At 35.6% G+C, this 25,978-nt stretch overlaps 1 protein-coding gene across 3 annotated transcripts in view; it reads right to left on the reverse strand.

The window, feature by feature from the left end:
• TDRD3 (tudor domain containing 3) overlaps positions 1–25,978 on the reverse strand; it is a 98,942-nt gene that overhangs the window by 50,647 nt on the left and 22,317 nt on the right. The window contains exons 1-3 of one of the 3 annotated variants that reach the window (XM_082042976.1): positions 13,487–13,609; positions 9,655–9,739; positions 6,396–6,461 (exon numbers count right to left, since the gene is read on the reverse strand). Coding sequence is in view for 1 of the 3 variants with exons in the window: in XM_082042974.1 (XP_081899100.1) it covers positions 6,396–6,461; positions 9,655–9,739 (151 nt within the window). In the remaining 2 variants the exon portion in view is untranslated. Of the gene's footprint in view, positions 1–6,395; positions 6,462–9,654; positions 9,740–13,486; positions 13,610–25,978 lie in introns of those variants that run through there. The other 2 variants (XM_082042974.1, XM_082042975.1) reach the window with 2 other exon arrangements.

Genomic DNA, 25,978 nt, shown 5'->3' on the forward strand with positions numbered 1-25,978 from the left:
AATTGCTTTATAAAAACTAACTAGTAACACAGCGTCTTCAAACAGGTGCAAACACAAAAAAACAAACAAAACCTGCCCCACAAACACACTTCATCACATTTAGGTCATAGCTGAGTACACAGTCATTCTGAACCCTCTGAGAAATAAAATCAGCTGCTCAGCTGACCTCTATCATCTAAGACAGCAGACAAGATGAAAAAGCGACAACTTCATCAACTTCTTCCCTTTGAGAAACAGACCTAGTTAGCCCAGAAGAATATAAAATCAGAGCAACTAACCAGGAGATGGATATACAAAAAGAAGAGTGAGATAAATAAAGAAAAGAATAGAAGCAGTGAAACTAAATAAATTAGAAGATGAGGAAACATGAACTTTATTTAGGATGAGAACAAAAGAGAAAGGAAAACACTTTGGAATACTATTAAAGCATGAAATCATACTAAGAAGAGGAAGAAAACTGTCACTAACAGGAATAAAATTAGCACTCTATAGAGTTCACATCTTAAATGGCTTTGTGACCTTAAGGCAATAGCAAATAACGTAAATGAAATTTTCTATGTAATTTTCCTATTCTTGACACCTTCAAATAAATTTAAAATTTGAAGGCATCCGCATCATTTATGGCTTCACATCAAACCAAGGAAAATGGGATGACGGATTTCAGAAGCTAAAGAATTATTTTTATTTGAAATCGAGCACTAGAACAGGCTGCCTAGGGGGGCTGCAGAGTCTCCATCTCAGAAGACACTGGAAAGCCATCTGGACATGGTCCTGGGCACCCAGCCCTGGGTGATCCTGTTTAAGCAGGGATGTTGGACCAGATGATCATCCCTTCCATCCTCAGCCACTCTGTGATCTTGTAACTGTTTTCTTGTATACATTCCCATATTATTATTTAGGTAATGCCTTCATCCTGAAGTTCCACACAGTACAGCTGTAGCTCCAGGAGTTATTTACAAACTGGGCAAACAACTGCACACATATTAAGGCTGGAATGCTATGAAAAGCAATTCAGATGACTTTAATTTAAAAAAGAACAAACAAAAAACTAAAAGAGGAGAAACAAGTAGAAAAACAAAGAAATTGCATTTTATGTGCCAGAGTAGTAGTATAAACAGCTTTCAGTGCTTAGAGTCCATAGCAGGGGTGTCCGACTCATTTTCACTGGGGGCCACATCGGCCTCGCGGTTGCCTTCAAAGGGCCGAATGTAATTTTAGGACTGTTACATTTATACAGTCCTAAAATTACATTCGGCCCTTTGAAGGCAACCGCGAGGCCGATGCGACCCCCGGTGAAAATAAGTAGGACACTCCTGATCTAAAGGATTAAAATAAGAGTACAGAACATAGGTTAAATGAGCTGAGGAATGAAGATTAGCTTTATCCATCATTAACCCCATAATTAATGCTCTGCCTACTTTTTCAAGGTGAAAAATATAATAATACTATCTTATACTATATAATTTCATTATAATATTCACAGTATAGGTATTACATTAACGTATGGGAAAACCACTGGATAACTCAGAATCTGAAAACTGAAAGAGCAGAAAAAGGCATAAGAGGAATGACTGGAAATGGAAGTTTAATAAAAAGTCATTGAGACATAGCACATTCCACTCTTTCCTCTTTATCCATAAAGGCTATCAGCACTAATGCAAGAACACACATTACCCTGAGGAAAAAAAAGCAAAAAAAAAAAAAAAACAAACAAACAAACAAAAAAACCCAAACAAACAAAACAAAAAAACACAACAAACAAACAAAAACCCAAAATAAACAAAAATCCACAGTATCATGTGATAGAATTTATTCACGTCTTTCTGGACATAGTTTAAATTAATTGAAACAACATTCTTATCATTTGTTCATGTGTAGCTAGCCCATAGGCTTCTCCAATATGAAGAAACTAATCTAAATACTTATATTACATCATGTTCAAAACAAACAAACAAACAAAACCAAACCAAACCAAAACAAAAAAACCCACAACCCTGAAACTTTATCTACACACACTGACTGGAAGGGACTAACTGCTCCAGCCCTCTGACCATCACCATGGCCCTCGTCTGGACCTGCCCCAACAGGTCCATGTCCCTCTTATGTTGTAGAGCTCACCACAGTACTCCATGTTCTAATAAACCAATCTCTTCAGATCCCTACAGAGATAAAATTTTAAACCATGTCCAATTCCTATCTAATAATTTTCAACAAGTTTTGCAATATAGCAACTAGACAATATTCTACTCTTTTCAAGACTACTACGGCACTGTCTTCCTAGAGGCTTTCACACACTTAAACTGGTCTGAAACCAAAAACCAGTCAGCCTCTCACAAAAATTTAGCTTATTATATCTAACATTACATACTTTTTCGTCAAAACCACAGAAGTAATCATGCCTTTTTAAGAGCTCCTGAAATAGGCATTAGGAGCTAAGAACACAATCAAAACACTGATCAAGGTGAAAATCTCAAGGCCCACAGGTTACGTAAAGCTGCCAAACAGCCGTTTCTAAAAAGACTATGCCTCAGTTTGATCTGTCAGTATTACTGCACTCATAGTCTTGTCAAAATCATCTCAATTGGAAAAAAACAAGCAAGTGGCTAAAATTACGTAGGATATTTTTTGACAGAGGCAGTTTCAAACGCAGTTACATCAGGAGATATGATGTAGCAATCACTCTCGCTGGAAGGTGAAGATGAGCACCTCAAGACTGGAGTAGTTTTGGTAAATGCAGATCAGTTGTAACTGGAACAGCATATCTGATCATTCCCACCCCCCACCCCCTTTCTTTTCTAAGAAAAAAAAAAAAAAAAGCCTGTAGGAAACCAAAAATCTGCAAACGAAGTGGCATTTAAAGGCAACAAAGCACAGTTAGTTGCAGTAAAGTAATTAGATGGAAGTTGAGAAGCATATGAGTAACCCTGAACAAGAATTAGAATCCCTGGCAACTTACGTTTTAACTGCTTGCCATCAATCTGCCGGTACTCAAAAAGCAACTCTCAGAGCTCAGAAATGAAATCCTTTCTGAATGCTCGTGGAATGAATGCTTCCATTGTAATAGAATGCAAATACTCAAGAGAAAACAAGTTATGCCTTGAACATAACATCATTACTAAATTATACATTATAACTATATAGTCTTCTTTGCATTTTTATTCCATTAAAATACTTAACCTATATTTATGGCATATAGTCATCTAGATGGAAATACATGGGTTCAGCTTTTTCAAATACTATGCAAATGTGGCCATCTTGTGGTTAAGACTGGTAACATTATTTTTTTTTAAATCCATACAAAACACAGACACAAATGAGTGAATAAAACATTTCTGTGTTTTAATGACTGAAGTTGATAACTACCTATAATGGTCAAATATCCATGTTGTTTTACACCAGGACTCTGCCAGCTTTTATGCAAATATTTGCCTATTACACTAACACTATGAAAGGAAAGTTATTTTCTATGCAAGATGGAAATATATCATGTGTTCTCAAGACATAAATAAAACTGATCGTGGTCTTGGATGAGAGGAACAATAGTAATATATAATTTACACTGTTTCCTGAAGTGTTTCTGAACCACAAGTGACTGCTTTCTGAGAGATCACATTAAGGAGTCACTCCTATCCCAACCATATCCTTTACTTATATAAAGCAAATACTCTCCTTTATAAACACAGTTTCTGTAACATATCTGTATATATTGCAAGCTAAATACCAGCAGTTATTAAGTAGCCAGATTTTGTTTATGTTACTCAAAAAAAAGGAAACACTACAGTTAAGAAAGCAAAGATTTAATATACTATCTAAAAGTCTGGGCTAAAAACTATAAATAAGAATCTTTCTCAAACACAGATTTTTTCTGTGCAGTCATTACTTCTTTTCAAAACTTGGAAGATTATTATCCTGCAGCAAATGGTTTGCAGGTGTTTGTTGGGGTCTTTTTTAGAATAATTTTCTACAATGTATGATCCAAATAAAGACAGTTGATTAAACTAAGATCAAACTAAATTTTACTTGATGTTCACATGTAAAAAAAATCTTGGCTACTTGATAATACTGATATGTAAGTGCCTATGATTTAATAAGTGCTATTTGTTAAACAAACATCTGATGTTAACCAAGATCATTAGGGGCCATGTTTTCCTTCTGTCCTGGCTTGCTTCCTCCAGCTTCTTGCAATTCCTGCTACTGTTGTCAGGAGTCATTACATACGAGAAAAAAAAAAATACCCTTTTGCTCTGTATTTTCACACTTTAACCATTAAAAATGGAAAGTGTCTGTAAGCACTAATCTCTCTCAACCTTCAGACAATGTGAGAAACAGAAATACCTTGGTTCAAACAAAGTTTCAAAAGGAAAGTTTGGATCGGACTGGATTCCTGCAGCATTCAGTCCTATTATCCAGTCAACTGTGAGACAATCCCATGTAGAAATTTATGAAATCCTATTCAGTAACAGTTCATTTTTGTCTTTTTATTTATGATCCTACATATATACTGTTTTGTATTGCCAGTATGACAAACAAGGACCCTCAAAAGGACACACAGTAACAAAAAGCAGAACATACCCTGAGGGGAGAGCAGCAAGTTTAATAGGGATCCTTGAAAATTAAACTAGAATTGGATTTTTTTTCCTCACCTTTCCAGCTTTTTCATTTTCTGAAATGTTCAGTTTTACAAAATACAGAAGTATTTGTGTGTGTACAAGTGCAGAAGTTTTTTCCCCATGAAAGGGTAGCTGTTATCTCACAGGTATTTCAAAGCACTAACCACCAGTTTTCAAGCACACATCTCTCATTTTTCTGCAGAGGTTTTGTATTTTGTGGAAACAAACAGCACAACTGCACCTTCACTTGTTTGAGCTGAAACACCTGAAAAACGTAAGTGATGACCTGAGCAGTTAAACTAGAAGCAAACATTCTGAAGCATGTAAGTAGCTTCTCATATATAGTGTCCATCAAAGCTTTTAGGATATTAATGACACTTTTACCTTTAATTGACCATGTGAACTACATAATAGCAGAAATTTAGAAAACATTCTCTCTAAAGGAAATAGGCAAGTTACTAGGTATATTCTCAAGAGATTAATAAAAACTGAACAACTACCTCTAAAGAAATTTTACCATTATGCAGCAAAACTCTGAAAACACACTACAATTACAGCCATTTTGAACTGAAATAATGTTTCAACAGCATAACTAAATAAAGCAAGCATTACCACACATAAAACCTTCATACTCTGAAGGATTGCATTTAACCAAATAAATCTGGACATCGTGAATATTACATGATCTGAAATGAAAAATTCAGTAAGACTCCAATTAAGCAACTGAGAAAAAAACGGCATAAAAACATGGCATAAAAAGCAATTATTTTGCTTGTTTTCTGTATTTCAGAAACAGGATACTGAAGAGGAAGAAAAATATTAAAATCATAGATATAAAGAACGGCTAAATCAATTTTTTGTAGGTGGTACAAAAATTTTTTAAGCACTGAAATATCTTGAAGAGCATGTTATCCAGAAACCTAAACAGGTAAACAACCAGATTTTTTTTTAACTAATACCTGCAAAAAACATAGCTCCACGTTAATAAAACTTTTCCCAGAAAGTTAATTTATTAAGCAATGTGTTGCATGCATAGAATCCTGCCTGGCCAGAAGCTATGATCCTGCAATACACTCTCAAGTGGGCTTTTCGCATCTGACAACAACGTTCCTGCTGCTGTTCTTGTAGAAGAAAGTGTCTGCAGCACTCACCGTTCCATTTAGACAATAGCATCAGCAGAAAAAAAAATCCTAACAGTTCTTAACAGCCTTTCTTATCAATCTTACTGTCTTAAAACAACACCCCATGATTTATCACTATTGAAATTTCAACAGTAGTGAAAAGTTTCTCCAGAACCATCTAACATGGTTTATCCACATAACTTATAGGATACATAGTCACAGGAAAATTACATTAAGTCTATAGCTGTAATACTGTAGATCGGTAAGCAAAGTAATACAGCATCAACATGTATCACAATCATACAGCTGCTTTGCTTTATTCATAACCTGCTTTGATTGCCCTCCCAAAAATAAAGGAGGAGAAAAAAGTAACTTCTGATACCATGTCACGATCAAATAGGTTAAATTACTTTTGAGTCGTAACTTAAGTTACTAAGATTATTCACTTTATTTAAGCAGTACAAAGTTGAGAAATAGAAGAGTCCTCTCTGCAGGAAGCCTAGTGGACAAAATAATATGTTAATATATTTATCCTATAATATACTCAAATATTGGGTTCTTTTGTATGTGAAATAATGACAAAATCAGACCAGTGCAGCATAGAAAGCTGTTATCACACAGAAATCACAGAACATAGAAAAAGTGAGGTAAAAATATTGTCTACCTTTTCCACTTTTCCACCATTGATGTCACTGGGGAGGAATTTCTTGCCAATCGTTCTTAAATCTGTCTGAAATTAATACAGAAGACAAGAAAATATTAACCTAAAATATCCTGTTTAAAAAAAAATCATAATAAAAAATTAAAAAGAAGGGTATTTCTTCTACAATGGCAACTATTTACAGACTATAAAAAAACCCCGTCCCTATAACTGCATATGATGAAAAAAAATAAAATCAACTAAAGGAGTTTACAAAAGAAATTCTTTTGCCTTTTAAAAGATACTCTTGTTTCAAGCACATTTTCAAAGATTATTAAAATGCCTTTAGTAGATAAAATGACAAAATAATGTTTATTTGACACAACTCTGAGGTTTAATATAGGTAAATTAATTTCTTTGCTCTCCATCTGGCACTTAGAGAAAAGCATTTTTACTTCGTGTGTTTTTACATGCACAAATCCTTCATAAAAGTTTGGGATTATTTTTGTAATTATACCTGGAGTAAAAGGTTACATCATACTTCCACTAAATGCTTCTTAACTCAAATGTCTGATTACTTCTTTTAGAATTGAGGCAGACAGCTGCATAACATTATTCAGCAACTGTGTAGCACGGCAACTGACAACATTGAACTGAAGAATTCCTACGATCAAAGGAACAAATCTCCACAAAAGCACTTAGCCACCTAACTTTGTTTGGACAAGCATAGCAATCAGGGTGACATGTGACAAAAGGATGCACTGGATGGCTAAAAGGTGTAGCATATGAAATTAGGAAATAGAGTAAAAACTAATTAGACTTTACAATGTGTAAAGGTTTTTAGTCCATTTAAGTCCATTTACATTTGTTAAGAAAAAAATAAAGCACAGCAGTGCATCTTAAAAACCTATGCTTTCTAAACTCCTTTGCTTGAAATAAACCTGTTGTTTTAAATAGAACATGCTGGTGCAGATTACTGTAGTGAACCTAAAAGCTTTCTGTATTTATTATGATCATAAGCACTTACAAAAGAAGGGTTAAAAGTAATTACTCCTTGACATTAATATATGTCAATGGATTATTGTTCCAGCATCCTAATCTAGAACTGAGCAACACGATATTTTAGTATCTAAAACACTGTAAACAAGTGTTTTATTCTGTTTTTCAGTGACAAACATTGGTACCCTACAAACAGAAAACTACTTGTACTGATGTTTTTAGTGTATTTACTCCGAGTATCTATTTAGTGGATAAACGCTTAACCCACTTTCTATTGCACAAGAGATCCACAGAAAGTGATAAGAAAGTACATTCAGTGTTCAACCTGAGCCCACCTGAGGGAAGTGATCTGTCATCGGTCAGTTATTTATCTCTGAATAGCACACAGGCTCCTATAAATTGTTCCAGCATGTTCCATATCCAGATAATTGACAAGTCTCCAGTAAGATGCTTTGCAATCACAGCAGCAGGAAGTGGACAACTTTTACAAACTCTTTGCAAGATCTTATACAAAATAAAAGCATCTGAAGGAATGAAGCTACATTTATATCTATTTCATACTTATTTAAGCAATTCACACATATAAAAAACAAATTTAAAAGACCTGGTTGACTTCTTGGTTTCTTCTGCCTGAAACATGTCTCTAACAGTCAATGGAAGAATTTGTGCATGCTACTACAACCCAGAAATCTAATGCTTATTCTCTGCATGTACTGTTGTATATTCTTTGCATTTTTACATTATAATTTTGCTTTATTTCCTTTCCAAATTAATTACATGAATTGGTGCATTCATACATAAGAGTGATTGAACATATGCTTCAAAGAATAAATGCAAGGAGCGGAAGGGATACTCTTGTCAGCATATCATCTTAAATCAGTAGAGGCTGAATCTCAAAGATGGGCAAAATAATTCGTAACAATTCTCATTTACAATTGCATCAAGAAAGAATACTTTCAAGTACATTTTTTCCCCTTGGAAGTACACATAGTTATTACAAAGGACAGATTTTACATAAATCTACACACAGCACGTACAAGCTTTAAAACTTCTGAGGGTGGATGACTAAGTTTTAAACAAGTAAAACGTAAAATTGACGAAACTCTACCTCCTGATTTTCACAGAATACATTAAAAATAAGTAACAAATACATGGATTAAGTAGCTGTTTTCTGTTTGTTTGTTACTGAAAAGGATCAGATTTACTAATTTTTACCAGCAATGTATATACTAGGATTCTGAAAAATAGGAATTCACATGCACACCTTTCTTGAGTCCTTACAAGTAGTAAGCTTTATTGCTTGCAAGTTGTTTCTTTATCAGGTATATTTTTATATTTATTTGTTGTCAGGAATAATCACAGAATGTCAGGGATTGGAAGGGACCTAGTCCAATCCCCCCATGGAGCAGGAACACCTAGATGAGGTTACACAGGAAGGTGTCCATGCGGGTTTTGAATGTCTCCAGAGTAGGAGACTCCAAAACCTCCCTGGGCAGCCTGTTCCAGTGCTCTGTCACCCTCACTGAAAAGAAGTTTCTTCTCATACTTAAGTGGAACCTCCTGTGTTCCAGTTTGTACCCATTGCCCCTTGTCCTACCACTGGCTGTCACTGAGAAGAGCCTGGCTCCATCCTTGTGACACTCACCCTTTATATATTTGTAAACATTAATAAGGTCACCCCTCAGTCTCCGCTTCTCCAAGCTAAAGAGACCCAGTTCCCTCAGCCTTTCCTCATAAGGGAAATGCTCTATTTCCTTAATCATCTTTCTGGCTCTAATGACTACTAATTCCAATTTCTACAGTAAATAAAAAAAAACATGTTTGTAGTTATATAAATATGTACACGTCACAGGAAAATTCACCGTTCATTTAAATTTGCTTTAAGGAGTACCATGTCCAGAAGTCAAACTACAGGTGTTTTATTCATTCCAACAAACTAGTATTTTCTGCTACAATTTCATTGCCTTGTCAGTACACAACACTTCCTATTTTATTACTGCTTGTACTTCGATTTTAGATTTACATTTCATAAACATAAAAATACTTTCCTACTGCAAACTGTGTTCATTTTTCTCCTTCACGTTTCACAGTTTGGAATAGGTTTTATTTCCAAATAAAATTCATAACTTAAACACGCAAGGAGAGAGACAGGTACTCTGCCCTTTATGTAAATCACACAGACAATGGTACACTTAATTAGCCACACAAACCTGTACTTGAACCATTAGATATATCATTTTTAATATAATACACTAGAAAAAAAGTTTTCACAATCATAACTTACATTAAGGGCAACAAGGATAATGTCATTTGTATTAACTTTTTCAGAGGAACTTATGCAAGCCTCAATTCCTTCATCTGAAAGATACCTGTTAAAGAAAAAAATGATGTTAGAATATCACATGATTTATTAGGTAAATATTTTTTTCTGTATATAAGGTTATTGTCTTTACTTTCTATCTTTTGCACTGCTGAAGCATAGATTTAAAAGTACTTGGAAAATAACTTCATGTAATTGACAGAAGCTGGACTCGATGTGAGTCCCTTCCAACTCAGGACATTCTCTCAGCTTCTGTAAATGACATGAATCAATTGACATGAATCAATTGACATGACATGACATGTAATCGATTTCCTTACACTGAGATTGAGTGAGAGGTTTCTTCCTTCATAATTCTAAATAAAGGAAAAAAGTGCACTCTACTTACAAAGTAACAACAGATGATTATGTGGAACAGTGCAACACTAAGTTCCTGCCTCCCCAAATTATAAGAACTTAATTTCAAAATGAAATGAACTTGCAACGAAAAAAAGAAACCAAACCAAACCAACAAAAACCTGCATCCCACACACAACACAAAATGCACCCACATTTGTTTCTGAAGAGCGAGACCACACAGTTAAGCCTTTGAGGGCTGGGGCACATAACACACTGCCATCCTGTAAAATGGATTCTTGCTTGTCCGGGCTACACAGAAATTGATAAAGTTGTAAGCACATTACAGTGTATCAATAGTCGAATAGGGTGAAAAAGTTTTAAAAAAATAGAAAATCTCCACAATCACATTTAGAAATGGCATTTGTGACCTTCATGGTGACAGTCCAAGATGAGTATCTTTCTGCAAAAATTCTGAGCACATACCATGCATTTGTTCATCTGGAAACTAAGTAAGTTTTAAACTGATTCAGCTAATGAATTCAAAAGGGCTGATGTATTCTAATCCCTAGAAACACTTTTAAAAAAAAAAAAAAAACTTGACTGGTCAGAAGTTGTGACATTTGTTATTCATTTTCCCTACTATTTCCTATTTGAAGGCCCAGCTTTAATTTTTACATAGCTGGCACCCTGCCTTCTCTACACAGCTCTTCATTTTATTTAAATACATCACAGCAATCATTAAATAATTGATATTTGCTAGATACTCAGCCTGAAACAGTACTTGCCCAAATAACATTTAAATAGCTGACTACCCAGAATCCACCATTCCCCAAGGAATAAAAGAATGATTTAAGAAAGCAAGTTTAACATACATTAAGAAATATTGAAAATAAGAAATACTTGTTTTTCAAGAAAATTACATCCAGGCTGTAAAATATCATCAAGGCAAAACATTTGAAGGCAAGTACACTTGACAGGCCTTTTTGATTCTAGCCCAGGTAACATTAACATCACCCTCTCCAGCCTTGCCAGTATTCCCAGACTAATTAATGATCCCAGCTGTGCTCTCACCCAGACATTTGATAGGATCCAACTGTTCAGGTCAGACACTGATATCTAGCAAATCCTGAGGGACTAGACCACCATCACCAGAAAAAAAAAAAAATTTTTTTTTAAAAAAAAGCACAAGCGAAAAACAAACCACACCACACACAAATGCCAAACACACAGATACACTGAATGGAAAAAAATAGCATCTATAAAAACATAGGAAGAAACAACCCTATTTTTTATATAAAAGGCAGATGCTTAAGAAGAATATGGTGGCAATATTTGGTGGCTTGCACAGGAATGCAGGATTTCACAGCTGAGCGACTCTGAGCTCAAGTACTGGGACCTGTGAAGATTCAGGTAAGCACTGTGAATTAGCAGATCTTATTAGCTCGTGTCAGAAGGTAATGTGGAACAGCATTCCCACTCTGTGCCAGAGGAAACTAGAACAGATACATCCTACAGGCACTACCCTACTTTCCAGGCTTCAACTGAGGTTTAATTATACCAACAGACTTCCTAGAAAGAGCAGTATCATAAACTCTACAAGTTTACCTCCTGTTATCTTCAGTGTAAAATTGAACCTAAGTTCAACAACATGGGTTATGGGGAGTGCAAGTCTTGCAAAGATGGCTGATCTTCTGCTTCTAACGTATATTAAGTCACTCTTTAATTCAACTGAAGCTAGCAAGACTGCAGGTCTTAGTTACTTAGCCTACTATGTAATAGATGGAAGCACTACTGTTTTCCAGCAAGAAGATAATGTTTTCAAAGAACAAATAAACAAGAATCTGACCTAGAATTAATTTTTCCCTGTATAAGATGAGATTAATTCTGCTATCAGAAAATTCACTGAGTCATGTTTTACTTTTTCACTTCAAAGTGAAGACTGAATCACAGCTGCCAAAATACCCCTCTGCTTTAGTCAAAATTTTCAGTTTATAACTTTTTAATATATAAATTTATATATAAATTTTCAGTTGAGTTTGTCTCATTATTTTGGAGGTTTTCTGAGACACGAGGATAAAGAGAAACTCATTGAAAAAGACTCATTTTTGACTTGTGCTAATTTGAGCAACAGCACTTAGCAGAAAACATTGCCCACCTGACTGAAATCTCTGCCAATATAAAGGCACCAGGAATGAAATGCCATTGGGGACACCTGTTAGTTTGATTTAAGCAAACACTAAACCTTTTCAGCAAAAGATTGATTAACACAGTTATTAAAAGAATCTTCAAAAAAGCAAAATCTGTGAACATCAAAGTGGGGGGGATATTTTATAGTTTGGGGTTGCTTGGTTTGGTTTTTACAGATATTACATGAAAGTTTAAATCCCTTAAATGTGTAAAATCAGGATCAAAATTACTTTCAAGAAAAAGGATTTAAATCAACAAGTATGTCAGCAAAATTATGCTGAAGAATTTAAACAGAGAAAGCAACAAAATCAGCAGAGCTTTCCAGTAAAGCATCAGGTGTTACTTGTGTGGAACAGGACATAAAACCGCAGATTTCATCAGAAATGTTCAGAAATTGGGCAGGGAACAAATGACAACCAGGAAACACATTGCACCAGAATTAGCCAAAGCACAGATTTCTCCTTCTTTAATAGAAGATTGGAACTAGAGTATATCAAGTCAGTCTTGTCCATTTTGCCCTAATAGCTCTCTTTTACCAAATACTTTATGCAGCAATGAGTATTCCAAATATTTGTTCAGATTTTCTTTACAACCTTACTGAAAGTTCTTGTTTAAAATAAACTATTTTATCTTCTCCTTATTGTCTGTATAGTCTCCCAAAAGAACTACTTAAGTTTTAGTTTTGAATATTTCCTGCTACAGGTTCACAAATTATTTAAGAAAAAAGAAAAAGAACAAAAAACCCACCACAATATTTTTAGGAAATCTTTGTTTTAAAACAAATTTATACAGAAAAATATAGACCTATACCTCTCAAGTATGAAAAGGGAGTTATAATTGGCAAAATTAACTTTCCAGATCGTATAATCCCTCTCCCACAATATACAGATTATTAAATCTGAAATTCTTTTTTCCACACTCTGAAGGTAACAGAGTCTCCTTTTCTAGCTGCTTTTAGTAAGAATCATAGAATCACAGAATCATTTTGGTTGGAAAAGACCTTTAAGATTGAGTCCAACCACTAACCCAGCATTGCCAAGTCCACCACTAAACCGTGTCCCTAGCCATCACATCTAAACATCTTTTAAACACCTCCAGGGATGGTGACTCAACCACTTCCCTAGGCAGCCTGTTCCAATGCCTGATACCCCTTTCTGTGAAGAAATTTTTCCTAATATCCAATCTAAACCTCCCCTGGCACAACTTGAAGCTGTTTCTTCTCATCCTATCACTTGCTATTCTGTAGACCAACACCCTCCATGCTACAAACCTCCTTTCAGGTAGTTGCAGACAGCCATAAGGTCTCCCCTCAGCCTTCCTTTTCTCCAGGATAAACAACCACAGTTTCTTCAGCTGCTCCTCCTCAGACTTGTGCTCCAGACCCTTTTCCAGCTTTGTTGCCCTTCTCCAAACATTTTCCAGCACCTTGAGGTCCTTCTTGTAATGAGGGGCCTAAAACTGAACACAGTGTTTGAGGTGATTTGCTGGCAGTAGGACCTTTACAGCATAGGGCCAATCTATCTTTTTGTTCTCCGTATTAAATGAGAGAAAAAAATCTGACCCTGAGCGCCAAAGACAGCAAAAATCTCCTCTAGAGTCAAACAGAACAGCTCTGCAGCTCTGTGTCTTTATTATATTCATTCCAGTGCCTCCCAACATCTACATTACCCATTCTGCTCATTTTGCAAAATATTATGACCTATCACAACCTTCGATAACAAAAGGTGAACTACAGTGTGATCCTATTACATTAATCCCACACAAGGGGCAGGAAGCAATCCTAAACCACCCATGAACCAGACCACACTGCTGCAAACAGCTCACAAGCTCCCAGTTCCCAAAAGGGACCTGGCAGCACTGTACAACCAGCATCCTTGGCAATTCTTGCTCTTCATCCCTCCATCCCAAGCTGTTCCCACCATTTCTTTAGAAGGCAAGGTGGGATGAGGAATAACCTGACACAGAAATGCTGCTGCTGCTTCTAACAGATTTCCCTTTGTCCTTCCAGTAAACAAACATTTCAGAATTATGCACCTTTGCTTAAGGAACAAATAAATAAATGGTAAAATAAATGAATGATAAGCATAGAGAGGCAGCCAAGCTCCACAAAGCTCTCTAAGAACTCAAAGGCTTGCCAGTAGCTGACCACCGACATCTTAAACTGACAGCAATGAGACAAATTATTGTATTTCCTTTATATATGATACTACTCCACAAGATGGGCCTGAAAGACTTAGAAGGAAGCAACTATGTTCTAACTGGCAGCTCAATTTTTGGCTTTATCCTCTAAAATCTTAAAGTATCCCAACGAGATTATTATATTTTTGAGGAAATTTAAAAAAAAAAAAAAGTTTAACACCACCTCAGAAAAACTCCAACACACACACACACAAAAGCACAATGAACTTTGTGAGAATTGGTAACTACAATAATGTACATTGCAAGTATCTTTAATTTCCAAGTAAAACAGTACTCACTAGACTTCTTTCTTGCACATATTTTAAGTCGCTCTCAAAAGTTATAAATTGAAGCAATGCAGACAATTCAATTGATTTCAAATGAATTACACCAAGTAATGCTGCAAGAGTCACATAGGGATTTTGTGGCCTTGGAACATTAATACAAATTTAAAAAAAATAAAAAAAAAAATCAGTTTACAGCCAAATGGGCACAAAACTGCTGCAAATGGTTGGAATGGTTATTTGTGGACCATTCTCAAGAGAGAGAAGACCAGAAGAGAGGAAAATAAATGCTTCTACTGCAATTCTTCCACATTATGCTTACTGAAACCTGAGGGATATCTCATCTATTCACCCCCCCCCCACTCCCAGCTCCACTCATCTGAGACACGTAGCAGTACAGTCCTCTTAGCAACAGCTTTTGTCAGAACATCCCCTAGAAAGTACCCAGATTCTTAACCTACCTTCAAACAAAACATTAAAGCAAAGCCATTAGTAATGAATCAGCATTTTCTACAGGAACCATTCACATATAAATCCAAATATGCAATTTTTCTGTCACAATGTTCACAATAAGCTTCTATGAAAAATGGATTTCAGTAATCGTTCTTTTGTAATACAAAGAAAAATATATTACATTAGTGACAGGCAGAGCTGTTTCCCCACTGCTTCTTCATATCAAGTATGGTATCGATTTAATAACCCTCCTTCGTACATTATGGGGGCCACATTCTCCTTTTTGGCGCTTCCCATTGCTAAGGGCTGTATCTCTGTAGTACCAATCTCACCTGTGCCTCTACTTATTTTATCTTCTGCTTTACTTCATCAAGAATAGATTACACCTGACATGCCTAAATAGACAGATTTCTGTACTGCTACACTATTACCACCTATGTCTGAGACACTGAAGAAACAGGCGGTATCAAAGGAAGATGCATTTTTGTTTGTCTGCTCTATATTGCTGGATCAAATACTCAGTCTGCAGATAAACATGCATGTGTTCAGAAACACACAATTTAAAAGATTTAAAATAAGAGCCTTATTCTAGAATTAAATCTACTGGGTAAACTTATTTCCTAATAATATATTTTTCATAAGCAGCTTTCCTGAAAAGCATGTTTTCTCTGTTTTTAATTAACGGTTCATCCACACACACGAATCTTCAGCCTTCCATCTTTTTTCTATCCTGCATTACATTTCTCTAGAAAACCTCTGTCATTTTTTCCTATCACCTCTACAATTAACATGTTATTAAGCAGAAGCTTTCTTCAAGGAAATCAGTAAATAAGTGAAATCAATATTAAAAAACATGCTCTATAAAATGTATGTATTTCAGATTCACAACTCTTCACAGAGTCACTATGATACTAGCACAGAACACAAACCGTGTTAACAGTACTTCTTGTAATCCAGTGCAAGCCACATGAAACAATGCTGAAGTTTTATAGGAAATTTTCTAGAGCTATTTTCAATATATGTACACAGAAAACAGAATGTTTCTTCCACTACTTCATCAAGAAAGCAGATTTAAACAATTATGCCATACTAATAAGGTTTTAAAGGTACAAATAAACTGAAAATAGCTTTCAAATTTCTCTTACTTGATATCACCACAAAAGAAGAGAGAGCAATTTTAACCAAAAAACAAAGTGCAACTTCAAAGCATGCACTAGTACAAGACCACCACTGGGTGCCAGTATTGTTCCATAACAGAAGAACCATATCTCCTGTATTAGCTATTTTAAAACTTGGAGTACTCTTAACAGGGTTTCAAAATGTTCTCCCAAATTTCAGTTGTCTCAAGGAATTACACTGCAATGTTACAAATTTTATTGAGGGGCTATCATTAGAAGTGTTAAAAAAAGAAAAAAAAAAAAAAACACCAACACAAAAAACCCCCACATACTTTAAAACATTATCATGCTAAATAAAAAAAAAAAAAAAAAAATCAACTTTTAAAGGTTTCTTCATATCCTATAACCCACATAACAATACTGGGAAGGCATCTCACACTGTTCTTTCCTTCAACTTATTTCACTTAAAGAAAAATGTAATATCGTACAAACTACCAGACAAAATACAATGGAACTTGCGGTGAAAAAGAACAGAGAAGATTTTAGAAAGACTGAAAAAACCTGCCAAAATTGGGACCAAATGTTCCTTTATTCACAAGGCAAACATCTGTAAGGAATGACAAATGGAGATTCAGTGGCATTCTTGGCAATTTTACTATTAATATTCTCACACTCAGAAAAGCGAAGTTTTTCCTAATGTCTAACCTCGCTGCATTGCCTTCTCTGGACTCTTGTTTTCTCCACATCTGTGGAGAATAGACTGTACCTCCCCTTTTTGCAATCACATCTCAAGACTTACTTCCTACAACTTGTACATCTTGCTCTGTATCTTGTGCATCTGGATATCCTCCTCTATGTCTTCTACTTATACTGATGATTATTGCTATCCAAGTATATTTTCGCTCTCCTATCAGTTCTCCAATTTGTTAACATCACTTTGAATGCTCACCCTGAGCACTCACAGCTTTGCATTCCTAAGGAGCTTTATCTTGTGTTTAAGCTTCACACTTCATGCTCCATCATCCAGGTGTTTAATTACAGTATTAAATAAAACTTAACCTAGAAGATGCCTTCATGCAGCCTCTGGTTTTGACAGTGAACCATTTGTAACCATTCCTCCTGGTACAGTCAAACCAGTTTTACAGTTGCCTTACAGGAACTTAATCTAAATTGCTTCCTTATTTCACTCCTTAAAAATGCAAAACCAAGTTGCTGAAATAACACAATGTACTGTATTATATCACTACTGAAAACTCACCAAGTTTTAAGTGGAATTATACTAGTAAAAAACTATTTGCACTATCCAGAAAACACACTGAGAATTACAGAATTCTGGTGCCAACTAGGTAAGCATTTAGATGAACAAACACTGAGGTACTTATGCCTACCTTTAAACATATTACTGACGTTCCTAAAACTGGCACACTGCCACTACAGCACCTCTGTTGCCCAGGCAGTTAAGCTTTCACCACAGCTACCAAACTTTTCCCTCCTGGGAATATACCACTTCCTTAAGTGCTGTCTCCAACCCAGGTCAGGCTGAAACCCCAGAAAGGAATTCATAAAATATACATTCCCAAGCTCAAGTTCTCACACGTTTAGCTGACAGAATTTAAGGCCTAAACCTCTCTCAGATGTCCATGACACTTGACTTTCAATAAAAACACCAGCTAATAAAGCCAAGGTATTTTTAGAACAAAGCAAGCAGAAAAGGGATTTTTTTTTTTTGCATTACATATTAAAAGCAGAATGTCTGTCATTACTGTCCCCTCCTTTTTTCAAATGTGGGAAGCAAACATAAGTTAATTATCTAGCAGTAAAATCTGTTTTGTCAGTGAAATCATGACCTAAGGAAAACACAGCAAACACACAGAGCAAAGGTGGGGCGGGGGTGGGAAGAGAGACAAAAAGAAAAAAAAAAAAAAACAACACAACAGTGTTTTAAATAAGGCATTTGCATTGCAATAAATAGTATTAGTCCAGCATCTGACAGTGAAGCCCAAGGTCGGTACCCACCACCTCCTTCATGAACCTCCTGCTCCCCACCCAGCCCCTCTGATCTTGCTGCAGAGCCGGTTCCTTCCCCTCCTACCAACACCACAAAGGCAAAGGGTCTGGGTGTAACTGCGTTCCCTCATGAGCAGCGTTTCTCCCTCCTCCTGCAACACCACCAGCTAGAAGAAGACACTTGCCTTATACCTTGGTCAGTAGGTCCTGGGACCTGGTGGCAAGAAGGTTTCTGCTAGGGGCTACCAAAGGCAGAGGGGGCACCCCAGCACTCCCTTCAATACTTAAGTGCTTCAAAGTTTGTATTTGTGTCATGATTTTTCAGTCACCTTTTCTAACCCAGCTTCTCATCCATTTCCAAAAGACAAGGACTATTTTTATACAAAAGCTTGAGTAACCAATGACAGTTCTAGAATAATTCTTTAGTAAATTTGACATGCAAACAGAAGTATTAGTCTATTATTAGGATAGCCTGACAGTCCATCATTCTCTCACACACCTCCCTAGACCCACACACCACTCTTCTTTTTAATTACTGGCATATGTATTGTTTTTTTCTCTTTCCAGCCTCCCTGAAATTATTCTGTTCCAAAAATTAACTATCAAAAGCAAGTTCTCAGTGTATTCTTCATCAAATTCTTCCACAGAGAACGTGCATTTTAAGCCATTTCAACACTTGTGTTAGTGAGGTGTTTATAGTAGCACATCCCACAGTGTGAGACGCAGTGTGACATACGCTTTTTGCAAGTCTGTTTTCTTCCATAAAATTCCTACTGCTGGAAATGCAATTTTATTACAAAAAATATAATAAAAAAACACAAAAAGGTTTAAAACTATATTATGAGGCAGGCAGCATATCTTCCACAAGCATTTCACAACTGAAAAAATTAAGAAAAACTTTGTGCTTGAACCAAATATAAAAGTTTTAACACCTATACAGCCACATTACCTATCTCCAATAAGGCCTGAACAAGAGTCATAAATCCTAGAAATTAGAGAATGTTTCATGACACAGTTCTACAAGAGGATGGTTTTGGGACACCCTCTGTTCCTCTCCAAGCAAGTAACTGAGAAAGGGAGGAATGCATGTGGAGAAGCCCCACTTGAACCAACAAGGAACGTCTAGGGAGTGAACCCTTTCAAAGAGCTGCACAGCTGCTGATTTTACTTGTTTTTGCTTTCAAACAAAGCTCAAATTAAACAGCCTTCACTGAATGCTGTAACACTCATCTCTTTTCATTTGCAACTGTGAACAGAGTAAGAAACCATTGAAGGACAGGATAAAAGCTACAAGTAAAGTTGTGAGATCTGCATGTGATAGGTTTCGATAAATCGCACACCTGTATTTTTAGGGTATTATCTGTGATATACTTTTAAATTGTATTAGCAGCACTGTGAGTATATGCAAGGTAAGCACCCTCAAGGTTTACATAAGCAAACAGCCATTTTATTTTCAACTTTAAAGCAACTGCAAAAGCTATACTGATAAGTAAATTAACAGGTGGTTTACATTACAAAATTATCTAACAAAGTATAAATATTTCGTATTTAATATGTCAAAATCTGAAGGGCTTGTTAGAAAGTAGAGAATTAAGTGGATTGAATGGATGAAAAGTAACAGAATTTTCCCCCAAGACATGACTGCAATTGCCAGCTGCTTAGCATCGATCTAGAAGGAACTTCTGCCCATCTCACCCATGACCGTATTTCTACTTCTTCAGTCCTTCGTGAACACAGGAGACACAGAATGTAACTGTCTCTACCGGAAGCAATCAACTAAGTTCCATAACCCAGAAGTAAATATAAATCACATCAAAATGCAGACCCAGGAATCACTTATTTCACCACCATGTATAGCTAAGACTGGGAGTGTCTGAGTCAAACTGAGAACTTCATCCTGCTTCTGTGGCTGCATAATGTCTTTTGATTATGAAGATTAAAAATGTATATAGCTCTTGCTTAACTGTGCAGATAGTTACATACAGAATCTTATACAGAGAGAATGAGCTGCTATCAAGTTCCAGAAAACCGACAAAAGCTCAGCAAAAAATAGTTACTTAAGATACTATTAAAATATTTTTAAACTTGAGGAATTACTATTTCATGATAAAAAGATAAAAAAAAACACAAACAAAACACATTTCATGTTACTGTGATTTCTCAGAAAACTATTACACAGCCATTATTAGTGATGGCCTAAGCAAAACAAAGGAGTAGTGAATTTTATATTTAAAACCCCCAAATTAATAGACAGGCTTCAAAGAAAAAAGAGAGGTTAATTATACCAAACAACAACTTCAAAAGAAAGACTGACCAAAAATAGTCCAGAAGATAATAAGACATTTCAAAGCAGATGCAAGAAATCTGACAGATGACAAGGCTGATAAATGACTGAGAAGCAAAAGGATTGATAAAGAAAGAAAGCTGTAATATGCAAGCTTTTTTTTTTCTTTTTTTTTGCCATTTACTTCTAAAATCTCTACAACACATATTTGGAAGCTTTCCAAACTTAAGTTATTGTTGAAATAAGTATCTAAGCAAGTTTCTCAATCTGATATTACAAGATAAAAGGTCTTAGAATAAATACAGCAATGACAACAAAACCCACTGGCACCAGTGAGTATTCACCCAAGAGCTCTACAAGAGCCAAAATACAAAACAGCTGACATGCTTTAAATCAACACCTCTACCAGAACAATGGAAAATGGTAAAACATCACACAGTATTTTTAAAAGGAGCAATCAAATGAAATCCTAGTAGTTATATAGACCCTTATGAGCACACTCATATAAGCTATAACAGAAACCAGAATTTGTAGGCTCGTGAGAAGCCTGTCAGGTTTTAGGCGAAGGCGATACTTCTGGCAGATACAAGATGCCCCACTCACAGCTATTAGACTTCTCTGAAAGATGAAGAAATGAGCAGAGGGAGGAGGGGGTAGAAAGACTTGTTGAAGTATCTTTGATTAAGACCCTTCACCAAAGGTTCGTAAAGAAACTGAATTGTTAAGGTACAAGAAAAACGAGAAATACTTTCTCACATACTAAAACATGGGAAAAGAAGGGTATGAATACAATGGTCCCTCTCCTAGAGGATTAGTTAACAGTGGATGTATTTCATTGATCCGCACTGTGTACCCAAACATTAAGACAAAGGACTGAATAGCAAGGTTGCAACTGGTGATGATACATAGTTCTAGATGACACCAAAATCTAAAGCTCACTGACCTCTGTGACCACAGGATAAGACATCAGGTGAATTTCAACATTAATAAAGACAAAGTACTGCATAAGGAGAAGGAAAAATGTGTAATACAACATGCAGAGTCCTGAGCTCTAATTTAGTTATCATGCATTAAAAAAAAATATGCAGTCGTGGTTATTTTCTGGACATTAACCCATGGCTTGACAGCAGTCCAAAACACAGAAAGAATACTAGGATCTGTTTTCAAAGCAAGACATTATTTAAAAAAAAAAAAAATCCCATCAGAATTACCACGCAACAGTGATTCTGTACATAACTTTCAGCTATGAAAGCTGAAAATTCCAAGTTGTTTAATTTTTAACACAGATTTCCACCACAGGTGATACAGTGCAGCACAGAAACAGGTTCCCCAGAGTAGTTGCTGAACCTCCAGCCTTGAACATCTTCAAGATACAGCTCAGCAAAGCTACAGCTGACCTGATCTACAGTTCTTCTTGGAGCAAAGTTTTAATTAAGATAACTTTGAGGTACGTCTTTCAATCAACCTTTCTGTTATTTCAAGAACTCAATGCAATTTGCAACTGTACCTGAACATTATTTAAAACTAAGCCTATATGTTTGCATAATAAAATATAATCTAAAGTTATGCTGACTTATGTTACTGCATTTTATTCATGTTTCCATGTTGGGTTTATATATATATATATATATATATACACATATACACACACATATATATATTTACTTTATTTCCATGTTTTTAAATTCAACTGGAATTATGCCACAATTTCACAGATGATGTTGTGAGCCCTTCAGGTCAGTGTTTGGTTGGTTTGTTTTCTTCTGTACATCGAAGTAAGCACTATTTAGCTTCTATAAATTGATTTGGTAATCCTTTGGCAAATAACATATACATTTTACATTTAAGTACAGGAGAAATTTAAAGTCAGTTGTTAATACTGGTAAAGAGAGATAAAGATACCAAATCCCAGTTCAGAACACATCTAATACTCTATGTGGTACATTTTTCATCTCTCTGAAAGCATGAAGTGTTGTAGTTAGTACTGCTGCCTGAGCAAAGGTTCAAGGCATATACCTTCATATGTTACAACACTTTCATAATTTAATGTCCTAATTTACTAATATTTACAAGACATACAGCAAACAGTTGATAGGTATGTGGCCTCTGTGTAACCAAGCTGATTACATGACAGATGATAAAGCTCAGCTTTCCATAAAAACCCAGACAAGAATGAACCAAGACCAGCTCTGAGCATGTACAATACAACTAATGAAGTGGTAATTTACTGTACAGGAACTTAGTACATATTTTCATCAACTAATGACTTGGGAAGGAGTTGAGAATCAATAATGCCTCCAATACTGAAACAGATCTGGAAGAAACTATCGCATAGATAAATGTAGGCAATTGAGTCTTTGTGTTACCAATATTGATCGCTCCCCTTTCCCCCACTCCAGAATCAGTCACAATTACAAGTTCCAAGTGTTCTATAACCACTTTTAAGATTTGGAATGTAATTTTGCAATTGATATTTAGATATTTTATTTGGCTGGATTTTTAAGGTTGCTTCGCTCAATACCTGGGAGGAACACAGCAATTCATTCCAGTCTACCAACACCCTCAGCCATCTAAAGTTAAGATATCACCACCACTCCTTAGCTGACTAAATGACAGAGGCCTGCAGTTTGGTGACACAGAGCACCCCTAAAATCACCATCTTTGATGGCTCTAATTGGATGTCAGCACTGAAAAACTTGACCAGACACAAGCCCTTCACCCACAGAAACCATTCTCTTTTTCAGACAGATACAAAAGGCAGGCAGGATTAGAATTAGGATGTGGAAAAGGGTGATAGTAAGGCTATCAAGTCAATAAATATTACCAGCAGTAACCCAATGCCATAAAAATGACATAAAAAAGACTTGATTTGGCATAAAATACCATGAATTTTAAGTCATTATCTTGCTGTCAAATTTTGGGATGCATCTTCATAAGCATATATTAATATTTATCAATATGTAGTTCCAGAACGACCTTGGTTATTTCATTTTTTTTTATTCAATTTAGTACTGTTTCTCTCTTCCTCCTGCACTCAAACTGATGTTACTGCCTTCTAAATTCATGTAATTTATAACGATGTTTTCCCAGCTTATAAAATGAAGGTAAATACAGCAATTACAGTGTTTATGCTAATTTATTATCGCAAGGTAGAAAGTGAGGCTGTGACGGCTGGCATTCCACTTCATAGAAAAGCCAAGTCTACAATCAGAAAACAACTAGTTCTCTGCCAAAACAAAAGGAAACATATAAAAACAAAAAGCATGGCAGCAAAAAGTGAATTCCATTAATCACACCAAAATTCAGACAAAGAAAAAGCAGCTCCAACATAAACACAAATATGAGTTAATCACCAATCTTTTCCCTCATAAACTAATCATTAAAGTATTTGTTATTGAAGTCCATTAATTGTTTCTAGAAATACTTCCCAATCATCAAAAACAATGTTTTAATTTCAATCTTCTGAACCTCAAAGCTAATACAGGGAAAGTAATTGAATTTATCATCAACACTGGGTAAAAAACTTCCACAAAACATAATGTTTTGAGATTTCACCTTACCAATGACAGCTACAAAGGCAAGGATCTCTCTAAATGCTCTGCCTTCTAGACTGCTCCTCTTTGTTTTGCTCATTTTGTCTTCAAATAGTGACATGATAAGTATATCCATTATTTGTCGACATTTTCAATTAACCCACAAGGATGATGTGTTTCCTCATTTATCTAAAATAACTGAGGCTGTAAGATAAGCATAAATAGCACTTTTAATAGGAGAAGGGTTCATTTCTATTTATTTCCCTTCCCTAATCTTCTTCCTCCCCATGGATCTAAACACTTCTTACTCTCAAAGTGAAGGACTGCAGAAAAAAGTAAGCTGATTTCATGTAACAATATGCAAGAAGGCACGCAAGATATTAGCTTTATGACCGATATGACAAGACAGCTTTCAAATAGGCAGTTCACAATACTCTCAGAGAAGATCCACAACATAAATACATTTCCTTGACAGTACAACCTTCTCTGTGTTACTGCTGTATTATTACACTCACATATATGGGATTTGTGTTAGCTTATAAATCATATAGTAATTTATCTACTCAAGACTATTTTTATTTTCCATATTGGTCACACATTAATCCTACAAGCAAAATACATTTACCCAAATACGCAGAAGTAAGTGTAGAAGTCAGGCATACATTCCTTGACTACACCTTGATCATCACTGCTCTTAAAGCATTATCAACGGCTACCCTGTTTCCCAGGGTCTTATACAATTTTTACTCAAAAAGTTGCTTACTTCTTTACATGTACAACTGCCTAGACACTATTTAAATGGAATTTTTAATGAACTGTAACTAGGGCTTATTTTTGGAGTAGGGCTTATATTTCAGCATCCTCAAAAATCCTGAAAAATCATGCTAGGGCTTGTTTTTGGTTTACGAGTTATTTTCGAGGAAATGGGGTATGAGGGAAGAGCATAGTTTTGGTTTTTTTGAAGTCTTGGATTTCCTAGGCTTCTCTTTTTAAACTAAACTGCCCCAACTCTTTTGGCCTTTCATTAAAAGGTCATATTGTTCTCTAGTTCTCTACTTAAGATTTTTTTCTCTCTTCCCACCCACACACCTTCCATATGGTGCTGCACCCAAACTGGACACCAACTCCAGCTAATGCCTTACAGCACTAACCGAGGTGAAAGAACATTTTCAGGTATCTTATAAACACCATACTTAACTAGCAACCATAATAGTTGCTTTCTATGCCCCCATTCAGCAGAATGATACTGCATCCTACTCTATATGGTGTATTATAAAGTATAGAAAATTCTCAAAATATTTTTCTGCAGAACTGCTTCATATGAATCCTTATGATATGCAGGTGACTAATCCTACCTACACCCACAAAACAATCTGCATTAAACTTATTGAAATACATTGCCTTTGTTTCCCTTCCATTCCGCATCCTTTTCAAAGTTCATTTTAAATTCTAAAGACTTGCCACTGAAGTGCTTGCAACCCTTCAGGTCAGATATTGTCTTGTACTATAAGTAATCTCCCATCCTACAGGCAACTGTGTCTGCTGTATATAAACTACTTTTTCTCTTAAGTACCAAAAAAAAAAAAAAAAAGCTTCATTAAAGATAGAAGTACTGCTTTTCCCTTGTCAAAACTTGTCATGTCTTGTTTCTTAAATTTCTGTTTGTGGTTGCCTGCCATACTATTACGTTTGTTTATAAAAACACTGAAAAATTATTAGCCAAAGTGTTTTGAAATTCTCATTTTTACAGGAAATAAAATCTAAAGAAGCAGTAACAATGGCTACAGCCTGTGAATATTTTCTACGTGTCTTCCACTGCTGCTACATTTACACAAGTGTGAACCATTCAACTTTACATATAGCAAAAGCAGGTTTTTTGGAGGTAATCATGTTACCCAGCTATAG

Source organism: Streptopelia decaocto (assembly GCF_964273445.1).
Source record: "Streptopelia decaocto genome assembly, chromosome: 1".
NCBI classification, from domain to species: Eukaryota; Metazoa; Chordata; class Aves; order Columbiformes; family Columbidae; genus Streptopelia; species Streptopelia decaocto.